Genomic DNA, 22886 nt, shown 5'->3' with positions numbered 1-22886 from the left:
CTGGGATACTAGCGTACACTTTTTGGTACCAACGTGCCCCTCTGGGTACTATTATAAACTATTAAGTTACAAAGGTGTACTTTTGGAAAGGGTATATAGTAATGGCTGGGGATCATTTTTTTGACTATTTTTTCTGACAATGTAAGTCTGTGGGATTTAAGTTGTAATTCATGTTCTTAGACAGGATCATGTACTAATATTTAATGCTAATAGTTTGGTGTGACACTATGAGTATACGCAGTAGAGTAATATTTGTCTGTAAAGTGTTTAAATAATATGTTTTATCTTTAGTTTTGAGCAGCAGTGGAGAATGAAGACAGATGCAGTGATTGATGTATTCATCAGTGAAGGCTATTTATTCACGACTAATGATATTAATATATGTGACATTTCAATGAGTCAGTACATCTGCTCAGTCCAGATCCCAGAATCTAAATTCACAAGAGCATGCACACACATGTTGGCATATATATGATTTTCGGGGACATTTCAATAGACGCAGTGCATTTTATACTGCACAAACTGTTATATTCTATTCCACTAACCAGTCCCTAACCCCAATGTCACAACAACCTGTTGGCAGTCTTTAATCTATGAAAAAGTATCATTTAGTATGTTTTTTTAGAGTTCAGTTAATGGGGACATTTCCTGTGTCCCCGTAAACCATAGCATAGTTAACATGTCATTATACATGTCTCCGTAAACCACATATGCCGTCCCCCCCCCCCACACAAATTGTACTCAGTAGTAAATATAAATGTAATATGTTTGTGTGTAATTCAAGACAGATGTCTTTCCTCACATTTGAAGGACAAACCAGCAGTAAAAACATTCAGTTGTTTATACTGACTGAACCTTGAACCATTCAAGGCAACTTTACAACATATTAGCACCTAAAACTAGACAGAATTTTTTTTTTTATTTTTTTTTTTATGTAAAAAAGAGCCATATTGTGCAAGCAAACAAACGAAACCAATTTTTAACAGAAATATTTTATTGTAATATATTTGAATTCTAAAAATTAAATGTTATCAAAACAGTTGGACCAAACTGAGGTGACGTAGCTGAGGACCTACACCTACATGCCACATCTTACAGTAATTGCCAAAAACATATATATTTTGAAGCATATCTGATTTATTCCGGTAACATATACTGTAGTCATACAAGAGTTGTCCTTATTTTACAGAAGATTTTTTAGGTCATTGTTTTATAGACTAACTAACTTTTGTAGTGTTATGGTAGAATGAGCTGATTTTTATGAAGTGTTTTGATAATTTTAGCGCATTTTGAATGTAAACTAAACTGCTGTGCAAAGATGAAAGATGTTTTGGAGAACTATGTGAAAAAGAGTTGAGATGTAAATGTTAAATCCATCAGTGGCTGGTGGACCAATTCAGAGGAAACCCAATCATCTCTCAGTATGAAAAGTTGTATGTTGGTTCCGAGTGCTGCTCTGTCATTGGTCAAACTCCTTCAGGGTTTCTGCTGTGACCTCCGTCTCCAAACCAAGGTTGTGATAATGACCCACCCACATAACTCCCCTCCATCAGAACACTTATATAGCACTGAAAACAGGCTGATACTTATCCCTGCTCAGATACACACACACATTAGCTGCATATTAATGTCAAATTTATAAAAACGATTATCTATAGGATTGTATTACCATGTCCAGCATCTCTTCAGTGACTCTGCTGTATTGTTTCTGTGCTGGTCTGCTGGTACTGCTATTGGTGAAATGCATGCTGGGACAGCACAGGTCCTCCAGAAGTGGCGTGTCAGTGCCGTGTTTGCCGAGGTTGCCGGTCGTGGGGAGTTTACTACATCTGCGCTCACCTCTGCCTCCTCATCTGCTCTTCACGCAGTTGGCCGGGAAGTACGGATCTCTATTCGGTTTGTACGTGGGTCCACATTACACGCTGGTGGTGAGCGAGGTGAGTCTGGTGAGAGAGGTTCTGCTGCAGCGTGGACGAGAGTTTGCTGGACGACCCAAGATGGTGAGTAGAGGATAAGAGCAATCAGTTGGGTTACTTAAATATGTCTGTATTTGTTTAATCTAAAAAAAAAACATGCATGTTTTTTATACTACAAAATCAAATGTGGGAAGAAACATGCAGGCTTAAGATCATTTACAGCACTGCAAAAAATGATTTTCAAGAAAATATTTTCTTAGTATTTTTTTCTTATTTTCAGTAAAAATATCTAAATATTCTTAAATTAAGATGCTTTTTCCTGATAAGCAAAACGACCAAAGAAAATAAGTCTAGTTTTTAGACCAAAAATATCAAATTTAAGTGATTTTGTGCATAAAACAAGAAAAAACTAATCTGCCAATGGGTTAAGCAAATTTTCTAGATTTTTTTCTTGAATTTAGTGTTTAAGAAAAATGTTCAAGATTTTTTTGCTTAACCCATTGGCAGATTTTTTTGCTTGTTTTATGCACAAAATCACTTAAATTTGATATTTTTGGTCTAAAACTAGACTTATTTTCTTGGGTCGTTTTGCTCATCAGGAAAAAGCATCTTCATTTAAGAGTTTTTAGATGTTTTCTTTCTTGAAAGTTATTTTTGTGCAGTGCATTTTTGCAGTGTGCAGTTAATAAAATGTGATTTGTTTTTGCTTACTTTTGATTTTGAGGTTAAATATGACTATATGTTCCTTACAGGTTTTCACCATGAAATATTGTTTCATTATAGATCAGAGAAAGTAGTTTAAGGAGTTTTAAAGGGGTCATATGACAGTGCTAAAAAGAAGCACTGCAAAAAATGACTTTCTTACTTAGTATTTTTGTCTTGTTTTCAGTAAAAATATGTACAAATTCTTAAATTAAGATGTATTTTCTTTATGAGCAAAGTGACGAAAATAAGTCTAGTTTTTAGAACAAAAATATACAATTTAAGTGAATTTGTGCTTAAAACAAGCAAAAAAATCTGCCAATGGAATAAGAAAAATGTTCTTGAATTAAGTGTTTATGAAAAATGTAAACATAGGCAGATTTTTTTGCTTGTTTTAAGCACTAATTTACTTAACTTGTTTGACTCTGTGGACCCTGTACCGGGTCCAGAATTATCTTATTTTGACTTAATATAAAATATTCCTTTAATTTTTAATGGTCTGTCATGGACCCAGTACCACATATGAGATACTGTTTGAAAGCTTAGACTATTTTTCTAGGTCATTTTGCTCATCAAAAAAATGCATCTTAATTTTTGATATTTTTACTGAAAACAAGACAAAAATACTAAGTAAGAAAGCCATTTTTTGCAGTAGCATTATTTTGTGTATTTGGTTTAATGAATTGTGTTTACGAGGTTTAAGATTAAAAACACATTAATTTCTACATACTGTACATTATTAATGTACAGTATGTAGAAATGCAACTGTACATTAATAATCGTGATGCAACGTCTTTCTCAAACGCATACATTTTTACAAAGGTCATCATTCTGAAAAGCACTGTGAACTCTTATTGACAAGCTATCAGTGTTGTGATTGGCCGAATGCCTCAAGCATGTGATGGAAATGTTAAACTCCTTACCATATTTAGAATATTAGCTCCCAAAGCACAGCGTCAAAGGGAGCATGCTAGTACCTCAATACCAAAGAGTGCACGCTAGTACCTCAGAGGAGCACATTGGAACCAAAGAGTGCACACTAGAACCTCAGAGGGGCACGTCTAGTACCTCAGAGGGGCATGTTGGTACCAAAGATTGCATGCTAGTACCTCAATACCAAAGAGTGCATGCTAGTACCGCAATACCAAAGAGTGGATGCTAGTACCGCAATACCAAAGAGTGCATGCTAGTACTGCAATACCAAAGAGTGCATGCTAGTACCGCAATACCAAAGAGTGCATGCTAGTACCTCAATACCAAAGAGTGCATGCTAGTACTGCAATACCAAAGAGTGCATGCTAGTACCGCAATACCAAAGAGTGGATGCTAGTACCGCAATACCAAAGAGTGCATTCTAGTACCGCAATACCAAAGAGTGCATGCTAGTACCCGCAATACCAAAGAGTGCATGCTAGTACCGCAATACCAAAGAGTGCATGCTAGTACCGCAATACCAAAGAGTGCATGCTAGTACCGCAATACCAAAGAGTGCATGCTAGTACCGCAATACCAAAGAGTGCATGCTAGTACCGCAATACCAAAGAGTGCATGCTAGTACCTCAATACCAAAGAGTGCATGCTAGTACCTCAATACCAAAGAGTGCATGCTAGTACCTCAATACCAAAGAGTGCATGCTAGTACCTCAATACCAAAGAGTGCATGCTAGTACCTCAATACCAAAGAGTGCACGCTAGTACCTCAATACCAAAGAGTGCACGCTAGTACCGCAATACCAAAGAATGCACGCTAGTACCGCAATACCAAAGAGTGCATGCTAGTACCTCAATACCAAAGAGTGCACGCTAGTACCTCAATACCAAAGAGTGCATGCTAGTACCTCAATACCAAAGAGTGCATGCTAGTACCTCAATACCAAAGAGTGCATGCTAGTACCTCAATACCAAAGAGTGCACGCTAGTACCTCAATACCAAAGAGTGCACGCTAGTACCTCAATACCAAAGAGTGCATTCTAGTACCTCAATACCAAAGAGTGCATTCTAGTACCTCAATACCAAAGAGTGCATGCTAGTACCTCAATACCAAAGAGTGCATGCTAGTACCTCAATACCAAAGAGTGCATGCTAGTACCTCAATACCAAAGAGTGCATGCTAGTACCTCAATACCAAAGAGTGCATTCTAGTACCTCAATACCAAAGAGTGCATTCTAGTACCTTAATACCAAAGAGTGCACGCTAGTACCTCAATACCAAAGAGTGCATTCTAGTACCGCAATACCAAAGAGTGCACGCTAGTACCTCAATACCAAAGAGTGCACGCTAGTACCTCAATACCAAAGAGTGCATGCTAGTACCGCAATACCAAAGAATGCATGCTAGTACCGCAATACCAAAGAGTGCACGCTAGTACCTCAGAGGGCACAGCGGCTATGTATAGGTGATTATTGGAGGTAATAGAAGATTTTTTTTTAAATCAAAAGAGATGTAGGAGTGTTATCCAAACATTATTGGGAAGGAAAGCTTCTTATATTTGGGAGCAGACACGTATTGAGGTGTTTCTGGGAGGTTTTTGGTACATACATCATCTTAAAATAATAATTATATGACACTTACTTACATCAGGTAAAGTGAAAATGTGAATAAACAGTTTTACATTGCAGTTTTGCTAAATACCTTTTCCGAATTGCCTGATAAACCACCTCATGCAATTTTTCATGATTTTTTTGCAATATATGGGAGTTTTTATAAATTGGCCGTATTTTCAATTCTCAATGTCAATTTGCACATTTGAAGGGTAATGGAAAAGCAGCTAGTGATGTAGATATGTTTTAGGAAGGCATAAATGAGCTTTTACTTTCAAAAAGAATACTTTAATCTTTGTGACTACAGATTTCCTATGTGCATGAAAATTTGTAACACTCCAAAGACAAAGGAAAACAGGAAATCACTTCATATGACCCCTTTAAATATACAACTTTTGACTTGACTAATGCTCAAATCGGTTTCATTTAGGTCACGACAGATCTTTTGACACACGGCGGGAAAGACATCGCATTTGCAGACTACAATACACTGTGGAAGAACCATCGGCGACTGGTGCAGTTTTCATTTACTCTGTTTGGGGAGGGATCCAATAAACTACAGTCCATTGGTATACACGCACACCCACCGTGATGATGGTTTTATACAAATCCATGATAAAGCATGATAATGTTTTCTGTTTTTGTGTTTAGTTCTGGATGCTGCAGACAGTCTCTGTGAGGAGCTTCAGACCTGCAGCGGTCAGAGTTTAGATCTCAGTCCTGTTTTAATGGGAGCCGTGACTAATGTGATGTGTAGGCTGGTGTTCAACTCCTCATACCAACCCAATGACCCTGAACTTCTCAAGGTCATGGACTATAATAATGGCATCATCCAGACCATCGCTAGAGGAGGACTCGTCGACATCTTTCCCTGGTTAAGAGTCTGTGTTCCACTTTAACATCTCGTTTTATTTGACAATATAATTGACATTTACAGTTACATTATTTCAGAATAGTTTTTAATTTCTGAATTACTAAATTTGATGCGTTTTTGTCAATATTCTCACCAGTGTTGGGGAAAGTTACTTTTAAAAGTAATGCATTACTATATTAAGTTACTCTCAAAAAAAGTAACTAATTGCTACTTTTCATGGAAAATAATGATTATGTTACTTTTTAGTTACTTTTGCATTACTTTTTCTTGGCTGAGGCTCTCTTTCAGCCCTTCGAATGGTTTTATGAATTTAAAAGTTCTGCATTCAAAAATTGCATTTCATCACAAAAATGTCGAGCTCTGGCCTGCCATCTCAGTTTCTGACTCAGGCGTGTAAGCATAAAAGTGCATAATGTGACTACGTTTAGTTTAATTCAGTACATATTTTTTTATCAAGTTAATTGAACTAAAAAAGTAACTTTATTATTCAAATATTAATGTGTACATTTATAAAGTAATGCGTTACTTTACTCATTACTTCAGAAAAGTAATTTTATTACGTAATGCACGTTACTTGTAATGCGTTACCCCCAACACTGATTCTCACCTTCTGCAACCCCCCCCCCCCCCCCAAAAAAAAATGACAATCATACACAATTTTAACATCAGCTGGGGTTAAACTCAACAAGTAGAGCATTGCAGGATCACAAAATGACAACCAGCACAAAATGCTAAATGGAAATGTTCGCTTGTAACTTATTGTTTTTTAATTAAAAAATGTATGATGTTTTATCAGATTTTTCCCAACAAGGACCTGGACAAGCTGAAACAGTGTATATCTGTTAGAGATCAACTTATAGGCAAGAAACTTCTGGAGCACAAGGTAGCGCTTTCATACGTTTGTGCTAATTATGTTTTTCTATTTTTTTTTATTTAGACATTGACTTTTAAATGAAAATTTTACTTATACACACACACACACACACGATTGTCTCCTTCATGACATTTGACCCTGACAGATGACCCTTACCCATGGAGAGCCATGTGATCTGCTGGATGCTCTTCTGATTGGTCAGATGAAGGGGTCAGGTGGGGAGGATAACATCACAGATGATCATGTGCTCATGACTGCAGCGGAGGCTTTTGGAGCGGGCGTGGAGACCACGTCCACAACACTGCTGTGGACAATAGCCTTTTTACTCCATCATCCTCAGGTTAGAATTCTGTTACTGCATCACCCTCAGGTTAATACGCTCTTACCACAAGACCCTTTTGTGTGTTTGTTGCAGGTGCAGGAACGTATCCACAATGAGCTGGATGAGGTTCTAGGTAGGAACCGCCCACCTGCTCTGAGTGACAGGTCCAGTTTGCCATTTCTAGAGAGCGTTGTTTGCGAGGTGATGCGGATTCGTCCAGTCAGCCCAATCCTCATTCCACATGTTGCTATGCAGGACACCAGGTAACCATAGCAACCATCAAAATGAAAGCTACCAAGACATGCAAAAAGTTCTGATAGGGCGCGCAAACCTGAAGCAGTAGATTTGTCCCCAGTAGATCTGAAATTCACGCCACCTAATCACTGTGGCTTTTACATGACAGGCATCTGACCTTGTCCTGTGTAAGCAGGTCATAAGGATGTGTGTAGGGGCAGGTGTGTAATGATGTTTTTCTGCTGCCTCCTTCAGTTTGGGAGGTCACACAGTTTCTAAAGGAACCAGAGTTCTGGTGAACATGTGGGCGATCCACCACGACCCCAAACACTGGGATGAGGCAGACAGATTTAGACCCGGTAAGAGAAATCTGTAGATATTTTGGCCATGAACTGTCTACCTAGGCTGTATGACTAAATAAACTTCCTGATGAAATTCATGTCTTCAACCCTCCCCAGAAAGATTCCTGGACACATCTGGGAAGAGAATCACTCCAGAAAGTTTTCTGCCGTTCGGGGCCGGACCTCGCGTGTGCGTGGGTGAATCTCTGGCAAGAATTGAGCTCTTTCTGTTCATCAGCTGTCTCTTGCAGAGGTTTAACTTCAGCGTGCCATCAGGAGCTCCTTTACCAGACCTTCAGGGACGCTTCGGCGTAGTGCTACAACCAAAACGCTACACTGTCAGAGTTACACCGCGGTACTGACAGCCATTTACTCTAAACCAGTGGTCACCAATCGTGTTCCTATAGATCTTTTGTTCTGCAAAGTTCAGCTTCAACCCCTGTCAAGCACACCTGCCAAATAAGCACATAATTTTATGTATTTGGTGTAACCCAACGTGTTCGTGTGATTTATGGTTCAAAAACGCATTACTGTGATCCGATTGGCCACCTATCCAGAGCTTTGTGATTGTGCGAATACCTCAATTGCGTAAACAGAAATGTGACGTTTCTTACACTGTTTGAAAGATTAGCCCCCAAAGCAATAGTGAAAGCCAGGAGTTATATTGTCTTTACTACCTGAGCACTACAAACCTGAATCTGACCCAGAAAACGCAGATGACCAAGCTGATCGATCAACTTTACCAGCCTGGCTTGAGTAGGGTGACCATACGTGCCATTCTTCCCGGACGCGTCCTGACCAGGATTTCCGGTTCGTCTTCCGGAAGTCGTATTTGTCATAGAGGATTATTTTTATTATTACAGAAAGCAACCGTTACATTTTAAGGTAAGAATGAAACTACCATTGTATGTCTTATGTTTTTAACTGAATGGCGTATGCAATCAACAAATAAGACTTCCAGAAGAGGCACCAAAATCCTGGCCAGGACGCGTCCGGGAAGAATGGCATGCATGGTCACCCTAGGCTTGAGCAGAACGTAACAGATTGGGAAGGATACTTAAATATAAAATCATGTCTGCATTTGTAACGATTTTTTGAATGATGTGTTTTGGAAGGCGTTGATGAGGATTTCTTTGGGTTTGTAACGTACATTTTTTGCAACTTTACAGATCTTCTATATGCCCAGACATCTTTAACACTCTAACAAAGACAAACATGAAATCAGGTCATATGACTCCTTTAAAAAAATGGCAAATGTGTGTTGAAGCAGTAGATCAGTGCTTCCTAATCCTTGTCCTCAACCCCCCCCCCCAAAAAAAGGTTTTAGATGTCTCCTTATTGAACACACCTTATTTAACTCATCAGCTTGTTAGGGAGACATGTTTATCATTTTGTAAGGAGGCTGATAAGTTGAATCAGGTGTTTTAAATAAGGAGACATCTAAAACTTTTTGGGAGGGGGTGCTCAAGGACCAGGATTGCGAAGCGATGCAGTAGATCTCCAAAAACAGGGTTGGGGTGATCCCTGCTGTAACACTACATTTATAATGTAAATATTTCCACTGCTAACCACTAGATGATGCCATTTAATTTTTTAGGTCACCATCTCTAAATTCCTAAGTTGTTTCTGTTTCACTAGCTCACTACACTGCAAAAAATGACTTTCTTACTTAGTATTTTTGTCTTGTTTTTAGTAAAAATGTTTAAAAATTCTAAAAACAAAATGCATTTTCTTGATGAGCAAAATCTAGTTTTTAGACCAAAATATACAATTTAAGTGAATGTGTGTTCAAAACAAGCAAAAAAAAATCTGCCAATGGGGTGAGAAATAATTCTTGAATGAAATATTTAAAAAAAAAATAAACTTATTTCAAGATTTTTTTTTCTTAACCAATTGGCAGATATTTTTGCTTGTTTTAAGCACTGATTGACATAAATTGTATATTTTTTTTGTCAAAAAACTAGACTTATTTTCTTAGGTCATTTTACTTAGGAATTTTGAGATATTTCTACTGAAAACAAGACAAAAATACTAAGTAAAAAAAGGCATTTTTGCAGTAAAAATAAAGCTTTATTGGGAATGCATTACTTTATAAATGTACACATTAATATTTCAGCTACTTTTTTAAAAAGTATTGCGAGTTACTTTTCAGTTTAATCAATTTGATTAAAAAATATACTGAATTAAACTGAACGTAGTCACGTAGAATTACGTACTCTTAGGCATGCGCGCCATAGCGAAAAAAGTTTCTGAATGCAGAACTTCTCAGTCATAAAAACACCTGCAAGGCCTGAAAGAGATCAAGCCTCAGCCAAGTAAGAAAAACTAACTTAAAAGTAGCATAAGTATTAATTTTCATGAAAAGTAACTAAGTAATGCAATTATTTACTTTTTTGGGGATTGACTTAATATTGTAATGCATTACTTTTAAACGTAACTTTCCCCAACACTGGTGTAGGGTGCATGCCTTTGTGACCCCCCAAAGAACATTCATGACATACAATCTCAAACTTAGGCCCCCTGGCACCATCTCCCGTCCTCCCAAGGATGGCCCGCCCCCGGTTTGAGAACCACTGCCCCAACCCCTAAACCTCACAGAATTTTGCCATACAAAATTACTTTTTACTATATTTTTAAGCCATTTGGACACAGGAATGTGTTTATGTTGTTATATACATCATTATACACATTTGTGTCCTCGTAAATCACATATCAGTACACACACACACACACACACATGCAAGCACGCACACAAACAAGGCATTCGCTGGTCAAACAGAGATTACAGACGACGCATTGTGTTGTTTCAATAAAGCGTTTAGTCTCTTTAAATGTTTACACCTTTCATAGTGTCTCACATTAACATCAAACACTCTCTATTGCTCACACTAGAGTGGGTTGTCATAGTAACATCATGGTAACGTAACAGTGATGCTGGAAACACTGTCAATACTCTAAAGATGGAACACAGAACCCCTCTGATAACATGAAACAGCAGCACACCACAGACTCCTAACAGCATGCGTACAAAATATAGATCATTTATATATATATATAGAGAGAGAGAGCTTATATATTCAATCTGAAGCTACTACATTTATTCTTATGGGTAATCCTATCTATTTCAATATATATCTATGTATGTTAACAGGCTGTCTGGGTGAATGTCACAGAAATCATCCAGGTCACGTTTAACCCTAACATAACGCCTGTTTATAGGATCATTAGGGTTTATTGCATTGTAGTATTTATTTCATAATAATAATAATAATAATGATCATCTGAATAGATTCATTAAAAAACGTTTTATTTTAAATTCACATTAAAGCAGAAACAGCAAATGCCACCATGATGATAAATACTTGATCATGTAAATAATATAATAATTTGTTTGCATTACAATAACAACTGTCATGAAAACAATGCCACAATGCAGAAACCGGTCCTAATGGTCCTACTGGGCCATATCTCCTATTTAATTTAAATGTATTTGAATCTTTTGATTTCAAGGGCAACTAGTTTTGTGAAATGTACCTGCCTACATGTTGTAAATGAACTTTGCTATACCAAGACGTAACCATATGTTAATAAACATAAACAATGAACTAAAGAAATGTCCTGAGATGTGTTTGTGATGCAGCATCTGTTCTGGTCGAGCTGGTGTTCTGGAACACGGGGAAATTTTAGTGGGATTTGTTGAGCACTAGAACTCTGGTGAGGAAATGTTTAGGTCTATATCAAGCGCTGTCTGCATTACCCAGAATTCATAGCAACCGGGAAGGATGCTGTTGTGTGTGTATGCTGGGGTTGGCGTTTCGTAGCAGTCTGACAGTCAGAAAAAAGTAAAGCATTCAACACACATACAGACGTCACAGTGACAGATATGAAGATCTGAGCTCAGCTACACTTTAGAGTTTACGCTGCATTCGTTCATTTTAATGGAGATGTCACGAAAACGGACCAAAAGTTTGAACTTTTGCTGCACCGCACTCCGATGAGACCTTGAAAAAGGCGGGTCCAGCTAGACTTCTGCAAATCCAATTTGCTTGCTGACAACTTGCCCCAACCTCAAAACTTGCTCTTTAGTGTGTAAGCACCTTAAGTCAACAGTCTGTGTTATGACAGAAAGGTGAGGAACTAGACAGACAGAGATATATAACTCGAAGTCAAAGAATAAGGTTGTGTATCTTCTAACATCCGTCTGTACAGGTACAGCCACAGATGGTCTCGATAGAAAGATACCATTACTGATGTTGGTGCCACAACCTATTTAGAAGATCTGATCGCTCGGCCCATTTTCCCTTCAGTCGGTTTCCATGGCAATGACGACCGTTTCAGTCGATGGAGGCGGCGTGGAGATGGACCGTGCCTTTTTTTCACCCCCTTCTGTTATCAAATGACCGGCTCTTGCAGAACAGTCTGGGCTATCGTGAAGACCGTCGTTTGTTGCCATAGTCAACTCCGCCTGACCTTCATCATCCACATCGTCCTCCTCTTCAACGCGGCAGCGACAAACCTCGATGCCCGAGTCGCCTGTGAGCCGTCTTTGTTGAAAGTGCGTCTGGTCCACATCGAGATCGCTTACGGCGGAATCGCGACGCTCGGGTTCCACACCGGGAGAAAAGACGGCCGATCGAGGTGGAGACTGTGGGGGCGGGGCATCTTGTACAGGCTCCTCCCTCTGCAATACAGGCTGAACTCCAAGTGGGTCTGACACGGAGAAGAGATGCAGGGACGAGGAGGGAGGTGGTGAGGCCGTGGTCCCGGTTACAGTAGGTCTTGTGTTGTTTAGACAGAGGCTAGTTACATTCTTAGATGTTGGACTGGTAGACGCTGCATCACAGATGGTTTCACTACTGATATGGACTGCATCACACGATTCGACAGGTTTGCCAACGTTAACATTGCTATTCTTCGAGGGCTTGCTGGCGACTGTGTTCACCGTGTTGTTGCCGTTGCAGTCCAGGGCTGTTGAGATGGTTGAGAGCTCCGCCTCTGCCGTGTTGAGTGTAGGGGAATGGCTGTTATCGTTGTTCAGAGGGATCGAAATCGTCACGTCGTGTGTGACGGCTGCCCCTAAGCGGCCGCGTCGAGGATCGCTGTGGGAGGGCGTGGAAGCGTGGCTAGTGTCTGTCTCGTCTGTGAGCTGCGCAGAAGACGGGGAAGAGCTACAGGGAGATGATGGACAGCAAGAGTCACAGGAGCAGCTGGTGTAGTTGTCAGAACTCTGAGAAGACAGCATGTGACTTGGGCCGGGATGGGCGGAGCCTCGCGGGTACGCCACAGAGCTGTAGGGAGGGGGTGGGGTGCTGGGCTGGGCTGCCACTTCCTCATAGGATGGCAGTTTAAGTGAAGCGAGAAAACCTGCCAATAAGAACTCAAGATTATTTCTTCTGACTGTGGTCTATACCAATTGATGCATATGAGCAATGCTGTGTAATTTGCAGTCATTTGTAAATCGATTTTGTTGAAATGGTAAGATATTGAGCAGTCAGTTGGATGTGCTGTTTTTTAGTGTGACGCAATAAGAGCCTTTGATTGTGTGTGTGTGTGTGTGTGTGTGTGTGTGTGTGTATGTGAGAGTGTTCTTACTGAGGTCAAACATGGAAGAGGGGTAACTGCACGCTCCATGATACGCCATGAGGTTTATCTCTCTCTGTCTCTGCTGCTGTTGCACTCGCTGTTTCGCCTGACGGTGACGATACGCACAGCAACAGCTGAACAAGATGAGTACACTCCATAGCAACCAGAACCCTGAAAGACACACAGGCACATTAACACACAGTCCATAACATCAAGAACCCAGAAACACACACTCCATAGCAACCAAAACCCTGAAACACTCCATAGCAACTAAAAACCTGAAACATATCACACTCCATACCAACCAGAACCCTGAAACACACACACATTAACACACACTCCATAACAACAAGAGCCCTGAAACACACACCAATACACACACTCCATAGCAACCAGAACCCTGAAATACACACAGAGACACACACTACATAGCAACCAGTCTAGAACCCTGAAAGACACACAGAGACAGACACAGAGGCAGACACTCCATAGCAACCAGAACTCTGAAACCCACAGAGACACACACTCCATAGCAACCAGTAGAGAACTCTGAAAGACACACAGAGACACACACATCAACACACACTATATAGCAACCAGAACCATGAAAGACACACAGAGACACACACAGAGACAAACACTCTATAGCAACCAGAACCCTGAAACAAACAGAGAGAAACACGCTCCATAGCAACCAGTAGAGAACCCTGAAAGACACACAGAGACAGACACTCCATAGCAACCAGAACCCTGAAAGACACACAAAGACACACACAGAGGCAGACACTCCATAGCAACCAGAACCCTGAAACACACAGAGAGAAACACACTCCATAGCAACCAGTAGAGAACTCTGAAAGACACACAGAGACACACACATCAACACACACTATATAGCAACCAGAACCATGAAAGACACACAGAGACACACACAGAGACAGACACTCTATAGCAACCAGAACCCTGAAACAAACAGAGAGAAACACGCTCCATAGCAACCAGTAGAGAACCCTGAAAGACACACAAAGAAAGATACACCATAGCAACCAGAACCCTGAAACACACATTACATAGCAACCACAACCATGAAATACACAGAGAGACACACACTCCATAGCAACCAGCCCAGAAACCTGAAAGACACACAAAGACTGACACTCCATAGCAACCAGAACCCTAAAACGCAAATTCCATAGCAACCAGAACCCTGAAATACACACAGAGACACACTACATAGCAACCAGTCTAGAACCCTGAAAGACACACAGAGACAGACACTCTATAGCAGTGGTTCTCAAACTTTTTCCGCATGCGGCCCCCCTTGTGTACGGTGCATTCCTTCGCGCCCTCCCCCCCAAAGAAAATGTATGACAAAAAAACGATCTAAAATGTAACATTTTAATTAAACAACACATATTAAGTTATACAGAGTAGTGCTGTTGGTTAGTAGCCTTATTTTTTAGGTTTCATTACACAGAATTTATGATAAATTAATGTATTTTATAAAATGTCATAAAACTGGGGCCCCCCTGGCACCATCTCGGGGCCCCCCTGGGGGCCCTGGACCCCAGTTTGAGAACCACTGCTCTATAGCAACCAGAACCCTGAAAGACACACAAAGACAGATACTCCATAGCAACCAGAACCCTGAAACACACATTCCATAGCAACCACAACCCTGAAATACACACAGACACACACTCCATAGCAACCAGCCCAGAAACCTGAAAGACACACAAAGACTGACACTCCATAGCAACCAGAACCCTGAAATACACACAGAGACACACACTCCATAGCAACCAGAACCCTAAAAGACACACATTAACACTCACTCCATAACCCAAAAACACACACTCCATAGCAACCAGAACCCTGAAACGCACATATAGAAAAACACATGAACACACTACATAACAACCAGAACCCTGAAAGACACACAGAGAAACACAGATCAACACACACTTCATACCAACCAGAACCGATGTATGTATTCATCTGGACATGAGAATTTTTTAAGATATTTTTTTGCCAATTTTTGTGTGAATGTTTTTGCTAAACATTATCTCTGTTTCATAAAAGAAAAAGATAAATAATCCATATTTTTTGAAACACAAAAGGCGATTTTTAAGAGTAAGTGAATAATGACAGATTCTGTTTTTGTGTAAACTATTAATGTATGTTAAAAATGTAAGAGACTATTGGACGTACACCACAGCTCATAGTAGTAGGTGCAGCATCCCGTCTCCTGGCAGCAGTGCCCGGTCTGGCACAGGTATCCGCTGCCACTGTTGCCTCCAGCGCAGTAGCGCGGGCTGCCCAAGAGAGGCAACGTCCCTGAACTGTGGTACTCCATACCCTGTAGCAGGGCGTGGCGCCACCGAAACACCCGCTCCTCCGCTTCCTCCAGAACTGCTGCTAGAGTGGCACAGTTTGACCCCTCAAGAGTCTTTCAACAGCAGGATGTTAATCTAGAAAAGTACACCTGGCAGGAGAGAAGAAGCAAGTTGTTAAAAGTTCAAATTTCAGAAAATATGTGTTTGGCACATCATGCGTGTGGCTTGTCATGTCAAAATATGTCTTCGGTGAGTTGTGTGTGGCTCGTAATGTCAAATTATGTGTTTGGCATGTCATGTGTTTGGTTCCTCATGTCAAGAAATGTGTTTGGCACATAACCCAGGTAAATAGAAAACAATACCCAGTCTATATTCAACACATGAATATTTATGTATAGCCCTTACCTGGTGAAGGACACAGGTGTTTATATATGCTGTCAGGACCATCTATATAAGCAGGAAAAACAAGAAAAAATTATATCAATACAAACCTTTAATCCTATAAGTAGAATAATATTTGTACAAGCATCTCCCACACTAAATAACACATCTCTAATATTAAGGAAACAGTTCATTCCCAAATAAAAATTATGTCATCTACTCACCCTCAGGTTGTTTTAAACCTCATATAAATGTATTTGTTCCGCTGAAAAAGAAGATATGTTGAGGAATATTTGTAATTAAATGGTTTTCGAGGACCACTGACTACCATAGTATTATTTTTCCTACTATGGAAGTCAATGGAGCTCCAAAACTGCTTGATTACAAACATCTCTTAAATTATCTTCCTTTGTGTTCAACAGAACACAGAAATGTATACAGGTTTGTAACAACCTGAGGATGAGTAAATGATGACAAAATATTAATTTTAGGGTGAACTATCCCTTTAAGGGATTTTGTCAATGTTTATACTCTCTTGTATGTTCTTCATAAAGCTTACAGAGGCACTGGGTCAGTGATGGGAGCACAAACAGGCCAAATCAACGCTGTTATTCTGCATTTAACCACGACAGCACGTGTCTTTAATTCCAAAGATAAATTACATCTATCGTTATCTTTATTTATTTTCATATGAAATCAACTGCACAGGCCCGAGTATACGCGCACTGGGATCAGCTGTGATGCTTTATATACCCGCAGTAATCACACAACCGAAATGAAGACACAAACACTAACCGTACAGCACGCGATGAGTCTGATGTCCGATCGCTCGTAATCTGATCGCAAACGGCCTCGATTGAAATTCGCAGTTTTCTCAGATCTGCTCATTTTTTCTGCTTCTGCAGCGACAGTCTCTCTCTCTTTCTCTGTCCGCCATTTCCACCCGGAGCTTCAGCCACCGCGTCACACGCGACAAACGGCCGAATATACCGGGAGATTAAACGACGAAATGAAGAAATCCTGCGATGCGTTACTACAAACAGTTATAAGAATCATACATGTGTAATATTATAATAACGGCAGACGGTGCGAGGCTGCAGGCATGCCGTGAACGTTTATCGGATCGAATGCTGATTGGCTTAAGACGGTTAGAGACGGACCAATCAGAACGGACCTGTGTCTCTCCTAGCAACAGCTGAAGATGAGGAGAGAAATATAAGAGGCACGCGCTGACTAAACTGTAGATTTTTAGGTGTTTACACAAGTTTATTTATAGACTTTTATTAGAAAAAGTATTGATCAGTTTAAACGGCATTTCTGTGTAATGAAAGTTTGTGAGATTCAGTTAAAGGTGGCAAAAAAATGCATCGATACAGTATGTTTTGTCCTCTGATATCTTCATAGAAGGTATGTGGCTTTATTAACTCATTCCCCGCCAGTCTTTTTTTTTAAAGTTGCCCGCCATTTCTTGTGATATTCACAAACGTTTCATAAAATGCATTCCAGCAAAATTTTCTTCTATAAATATAAGCATACAAATATATCAAATGAAAGAACAGACCATCTGCTTTCAAACAAACAAACATATCAGGAAAAAAACGTTTCATCCTATCTTCATTTGTTCTCTTTATCACCTCTCAAATATGGGTTTCTTAAAAAATACAAAATTTGGAGCGAAAAGCTGAAATAATTTCATTGTTGTATATTACTTTTGTTAGAGATCAGATTCAGAATGAAGATCAAAACATACATGGAGTTTAAAATGTTTAAAAATTAGTTTTTGCTTCAGTTTTTTGTAAGTTGGGTAAGAGCGCCATGTAGTGGTTAATAGTGGAATTAAAGATTACCGTAAAACCCTAGGATTTACCATTAGAATGAAATGGTCTATTATTACCTTATTTGAAGGGTCATGAATAAGAATGTTCAGCTCTGCTCTAATTGGCTGTTTCTCAGAGCAGCTCCTTCAGTAGCTCTATGTGTGTATGTAAACAGATCTTATGTTTGAGTCTGTATTAGACAAAGATACAGAATTTGAGGAATAATAAAATATTAAAATTGTTTTGAGATTGTTAATGGACATTTCTAAGTGGTAAGTTTGTGTTTTTTTTCAGTATGGACCTGCAAAATATAGCTGTTATGTCAATAGAACTTTAGCCTAACGCTAGCATATAGCATTAAATAGCATATGCAACTAGAGCTAGCATATAGCATTATAGCATATAACGGTAACTCAGCAGTCACAACTTTGTTTTTACATTGTAACAACATTGTACTTAATTTAATGTGTAATTAGCCACAGACATGAAAAGAACATTTAATGCAATAGTAAAAAGCATTTCTTTGTAAATTTCTATAGGTGTTTCAGCAAAAACAACGTAAACAAATTGCTTTCTTGGAACACACCTAACTTTTGGTAAACTTCAATAGCAAGTTGATTACCTTAATTCAAATCATAGTTAAAGCGTCAAAAACTTCACTGAGCTAACGTTACTGTGTAAAATTAATGTAAACAATGTTAACTTCAAATCAGCTGCCAAACCTCCAATCACATAGCATTGATCCATGATCTCCGTTTCCCCCTCGTCTTAAAAAAACAAAACATTGTTATTTTTTCGATGAGGTATTTGAGTTCAGTTTAGCCACTAGTCAGACCATTAATCAGAGACCAGAAATTAAGTTCCGTCCAGATGTGTAACCGCGACAACACACATGCATCCGATGAAACCATCTATAGAAGTTTACTGGTGTCTAGTCAACACTAAGAAGTGTCTCTGCATTTTCTTCTTTAACTCAACAAATAGATCTGCACATGATCTAGTAACAGTCCTACAATAGTTTTAAACACGTGTGCAATATGACTTTTAGCTCCAACACTAAATCTATATGCACAGTACAGTAGTGGGGAAAAAAAGGATGCTTTTATTTTTTTAACATTTTATTTTTGTTGTGGACCTATGACAATCGTGAGGACCTTTGACAAGATATCTTTTCAGAGTCTGAGATAGACTTCAGTGTTCTTCAGCTGTCTGTTGGCGTGTTGGGTCGGGTCACTGATGGTCAATCTTTGGCATCTCGGCTACGGCAGATGATTTTGAAGGGATGAGGGTGTCTCAACGCAGTTACTATACCATCCATGTCTGGACGCTGTGAGTTTGGTGGCCAGGAGAAACAAATCCGCTGTAGTAGAGACACAACGTATAGGAAAAGCTCCGTCCTTGCAAGGGTCTCGCCAAGACAAACCCTCGGACCTGAATGATGAACAAACACACATCAGTTTAACAAATTCTGCTTATAGTCAAATCTGTTGAATCTTCATAACCACAAGTGAACAACTCACCCATTGAGAAAGCGATGAACGCCTCAGGTTTGTGGAAATGTCCGTTCTCATCTAAGAAATTCTCTGGATTGAAAGTGTCGGGACATTTCCAGTTCATCTTATCGTTGAAAATTGCTGTTAAGTTTGTTGAGATCATAGTTCCCTATAAAAGAGAGTCAATCTGAATATGTGCTAAAGATCTCTAGAGGAATCTCCCAAAGTCCAGGTCACATTTTAGCCCAAAAGGTCCAACAGCCCATCACAGTTAGATAATAATTCATTCATTCATTACCTTGGGAATGTCATATCCTCTTAGTTTGGTTGGCTGTGTGGTTTCATGAACTACACCAAGAGGAACAATGTTACCACAGCGCTGAATCTCATGAACAGTGGCGTATGTGTAAGGAAGTTTGTCACGGTCATCCATGCTGGGCAGACGATCATAACCCAACACCTGAACAATCTCCTTATGACATCGCTCTGTAATAAAACATATTACATGAGCTAGTTTGACCATTGATCATGACCATCATGTTTAGGTAGTCAGACATCGAACATCTAAACAGATCTTCTGTTTTATGAAAACCTCACATGTTGCTTCCTTTAATGAGTCTGGTGTAGATTATATCCTGGATTATACCTAAAATTTTGAAGTTTTATAGACCATTAATCACCTTGTACACCTGGGTTGTCCATCAAGAAGATGAGTCCCCATCTAATGGTGGTCGCCGTAGTGTCAGTTCCAGCCAAGAAGAGATCGGCTGCTGACATAACCATGTTCTCCTCATGAAACGTTGAGTCCTCGTGTGACTTTTGCTAAAGGTTAAAAAAAATGTTGGTTTGCTTAAGATATAGCTTAACTAGATGCAGATTTGAGATTTAAGTGCTAGAGTATCTCTCACTTTTTCTATCTCCAGCATGTAGGCATCAATGAAATCTCGTGGGTTATCTGGATCCAAAGTTTGTCTGTGTTCTTTAACTTCCTGATGAAGGAAATTCAGTAACTCATTGGCGTTCTGAAAGATCTTCTGGTGTGGTCCAGGAAAGTGCTTGATGAAAGGAAGCATGTTGAATACCTAAAACAGAGATTGATGCTCACTGTTTGGCTTTTAGGTGCAACCTCTTTCATCACACTTCTAATTCCAACCAGACAATCCAATGATCACCTCAACGTTGCAAAGATGAAACGATGAAAAGATATTTATGTGGCCAACCCACAACTTTGTCACAACCTGTCCATTCAGTTAGGTTCATAACTCATTTCAGGACAGCCAAGAACCTTGGAGTGGTGATTGATAATCACTTTACATTTACAAACAATATCACTAAAACGGTTTCGTCCTGCAAATGTGCCTTGCACAATGTTAAAAAGATCAGACCCGAGCACGTTATATAACTTCTTGTGCAGGCTTTTGTTCTGTCTGGACTAGAGAAGGAGAAAGCACGCCACACCTCTCTGTATCAGATTGCATTGGCTGCCAAAGACTGCTCGTATGGAGGTCACGGCTGAGATGTTCGCCTACAGAGGATCATGTTCTGCAAGTTGCGACTTGTGGTTTCATCCAAAAGAGTTTGCAAATCATTAGAGATTTTACAAGCCCAACTCTAAATATTAAACGGTAAAAAAACTAAATTATGTCTACAGCCCAATGATTGGAAATTACCTGTCCTAAAGGTGAGGTGGATAGCATGATGTTTTCATTGAGGATTTTCAGAAGGTATGCGAAGCGTTTGTTATCATATTCAAAGCGGTCTCCAAATACGATGGAACAGATTATATTGGAAACTGCATTCTGTACGGCATGGTGCGGGTCAAATGCCTTTCCTTAAATAAAGACAAAGTATCTCAGTTTGTGATTTAAATATAAGACACATTTGATACAGATATGAGTGAGCTTTAGATGCTGTATGACTTTTGAAATCAAATATTTACACCCAGACATTAAGGAATGAATCTGAATAGAGGAGGAACATCTCAAACCTTCATCTTTGAGCATCTCAGTAACCAGGTAATGGCCTTCATCTAACACACGCTCTTCAACAGATTTCTTTCCCAGGCCGAAGTTTCTGAGCGTGTGGAGAGCAAACCTTCTCTGCTGTTTCCACGAGTGACCATTCGTCATTAAAATTCCTGAGAAAGACAGAAAAACTTGAACCAACTTTGGTGTAGATGTTTATGATGTCCTTATAAGGACAAAAGCATCTGCCGCTGGTACATTTTTGATAAACATCTAGCTCATAACATGTGTCATAGATTGATTGTGTTTATTACAGATCTTACATAACATCATAATATCTACATGTTCAAATCATCCAAACAAAAAAAGTTTTACTGACCGAGTCCTTTAGTTACCCAGTCTATAACAGGTAAAAATGGTCTTCCTGAAAAAGATGAAGCCTCTTGGACCAGGGCTTCCTTGGAGATCTGGAGTGAATTTAAGATTATTGCTGGCTTTCTTCCCACGTACACAGTAGTCATTTCTCCATACTGATTGAGCTGATTACAGACGAGTAAAAAATTAACTTCTGTGTGCATAAACCTTCAAGAACTTTTAGATGTTTTCACACAAATCTGTTGTAAAATTAAACATCTTCACAATTTCAGAGGAGGGTTAGGAGGAGAAGAAGAAAGAATACGACCAAGTAAAAACTCACTGATCTGATAGATCCCATTGGGTCTTTTATGAAATGTGGTAAAGTTCCCACAAAAGGGAAAGGTGTGGGTCCAGGTGGAGTTCGGGCTCTGCTGAAATGAATCCTCATCACCTCAAACAGAACCAGAAAGATCAAACCCAGAACCAAAGCCAGGCTCACAGAGTTCAGGTCGAAAATCATTGCAGCGGTCCCTCTTACAACAGACTGAACACAAACACGACCTTTGTGTTTACTTTATAGGCTCCAGAAGAAGAGGGTGGAGACAATAACAGAGAGGGAGTAAAAACTCAGCCTGTTGTGTTAACTCTTTCCTAGCATTAATGTTATGAGGAATGAATCTAAGCAATTTAATTTGATCACCTATCAAATTAAAACACAAATAATTGCAATGTATAAACATGATGACCTATGAACATTAAAGTCAGAGGTTTAAGACACGGCAGGCACTTTTAGGTTCAGGAAACCACTCCCGTTTCCTGTACTGTAAAATTGTATTGTCTTACTGTACGGTTGCTGGTCTCTTTTGTAAAACAGATTTTATATATTAGACTACATGGTAAAATTACGGTAAATGAAAATAATAATAAAATAATAATATAACAATAAAGTTATTTACTTTTTCCCTGCAGAATACTCAAAATGTCAGAAAGGCTTACAAAAAAACGGCTACAGAAACGTAACTTTAGTGAATAAATAGTTTACTGTCTCTCTACATTGAATTGGCCAATAGAGAAAAACAGTATCATTAATCTTCATTAGTCACATGATCTATAAAGGTGTAACAAAGTAAAATAATGCCAAAGGTGAAGC

General features: G+C 39.3%; 3 protein-coding genes across 3 annotated transcripts; 1 reads left to right on the top strand and 2 right to left on the bottom strand.

Moving 5' to 3' along the window:
• Positions 1-1216: 1216 nt before the first annotated feature.
• On the top strand, positions 1217-9545 carry cyp17a2 (cytochrome P450, family 17, subfamily A, polypeptide 2). Its single transcript, XM_065269091.2, has 8 exons — positions 1217-2000; positions 5591-5729; positions 5812-6041; positions 6831-6917; positions 7054-7248; positions 7324-7493; positions 7720-7823; positions 7923-9545. Exons 1-8 carry the CDS (start codon positions 1671-1673, stop codon positions 8165-8167), a joined length of 1500 nt encoding a protein of 499 aa, XP_065125163.1. The 5' UTR covers positions 1217-1670; the 3' UTR covers positions 8168-9545.
• A 2084-nt stretch (positions 9546-11629) lies between these two features.
• LOC135750300 (uncharacterized) lies at positions 11630-17376 on the bottom strand. The gene is made up of 5 exons (XM_065269090.2): positions 16901-17376; positions 16130-16171; positions 15600-15873; positions 13398-13559; positions 11630-13169 (listed from the first exon to the last, which is right to left on the bottom strand). The coding sequence occupies exons 3-5, from the start codon at positions 15742-15744 to the stop codon at positions 12109-12111; spliced, it is 1368 nt and encodes a 455-aa protein (XP_065125162.1). The 5' UTR covers positions 15745-15873; positions 16130-16171; positions 16901-17376; the 3' UTR covers positions 11630-12108.
• Positions 17377-19006: 1630 nt separating this feature from the next.
• On the bottom strand, positions 19007-22295 carry LOC135750249 (cytochrome P450 2B4-like). Its single transcript, XM_065269037.2, has 9 exons — positions 22077-22295; positions 21759-21918; positions 21403-21552; positions 21086-21246; positions 20324-20497; positions 20096-20237; positions 19714-19901; positions 19443-19584; positions 19007-19353 (listed from the first exon to the last, which is right to left on the bottom strand). Exons 1-9 carry the CDS (start codon positions 22254-22256, stop codon positions 19163-19165), a joined length of 1488 nt encoding a protein of 495 aa, XP_065125109.1. The 5' UTR covers positions 22257-22295; the 3' UTR covers positions 19007-19162.
• Between the last annotated feature and the right edge of the window lie 591 nt (positions 22296-22886).

The sequence above is a fragment of the Paramisgurnus dabryanus genome, chromosome 21 (assembly GCF_030506205.2).
Source record: "Paramisgurnus dabryanus chromosome 21, PD_genome_1.1, whole genome shotgun sequence".
NCBI lineage: Eukaryota > Metazoa > Chordata > Actinopteri > Cypriniformes > Cobitidae > Paramisgurnus > Paramisgurnus dabryanus.
Note: the sequence above shows the minus strand (reverse complement) of the source record. Positions and strands in the feature narration are given on the sequence as shown.

Excerpts from the sequence above, each read along its gene's own strand:
- cyp17a2 (XM_065269091.2), top strand. The coding sequence starts at position 1,671 with ATGTCCAGCATCTCTTCAGTGACTCTGCTGTATTGTTTCTGTGCTGGT. Across the intron at positions 5,730-5,811 it reads CAATAAACTACAGTCCATTG|TTCTGGATGCTGCAGACAGT; the intron begins GTATACACGCAC and ends TTTTGTGTTTAG. Across the intron at positions 7,249-7,323 it reads TTTTACTCCATCATCCTCAG|GTGCAGGAACGTATCCACAA; the intron begins GTTAGAATTCTG and ends TGTTTGTTGCAG.
- LOC135750300 (XM_065269090.2), bottom strand. The coding sequence starts at position 15,744 with ATGGAGTACCACAGTTCAGGGACGTTGCCTCTCTTGGGCAGCCCGCGC. Across the intron at positions 13,560-15,599 it reads CTACTACTATGAGCTGTGGT|GGTTCTGGTTGCTATGGAGT; the intron begins GTACGTCCAATA and ends TGTGTCTTTCAG. Across the intron at positions 13,170-13,397 it reads CTCTTCCATGTTTGACCTCA|GTTTTCTCGCTTCACTTAAA; the intron begins GTAAGAACACTC and ends TCTTATTGGCAG.
- LOC135750249 (XM_065269037.2), bottom strand. The coding sequence starts at position 22,256 with ATGATTTTCGACCTGAACTCTGTGAGCCTGGCTTTGGTTCTGGGTTTG. Across the intron at positions 19,585-19,713 it reads GAGGATATGACATTCCCAAG|GGAACTATGATCTCAACAAA; the intron begins GTAATGAATGAA and ends TCTCTTTTATAG. Across the intron at positions 19,354-19,442 it reads GTTCATCGCTTTCTCAATGG|GTCCGAGGGTTTGTCTTGGC; the intron begins GTGAGTTGTTCA and ends TTCATCATTCAG.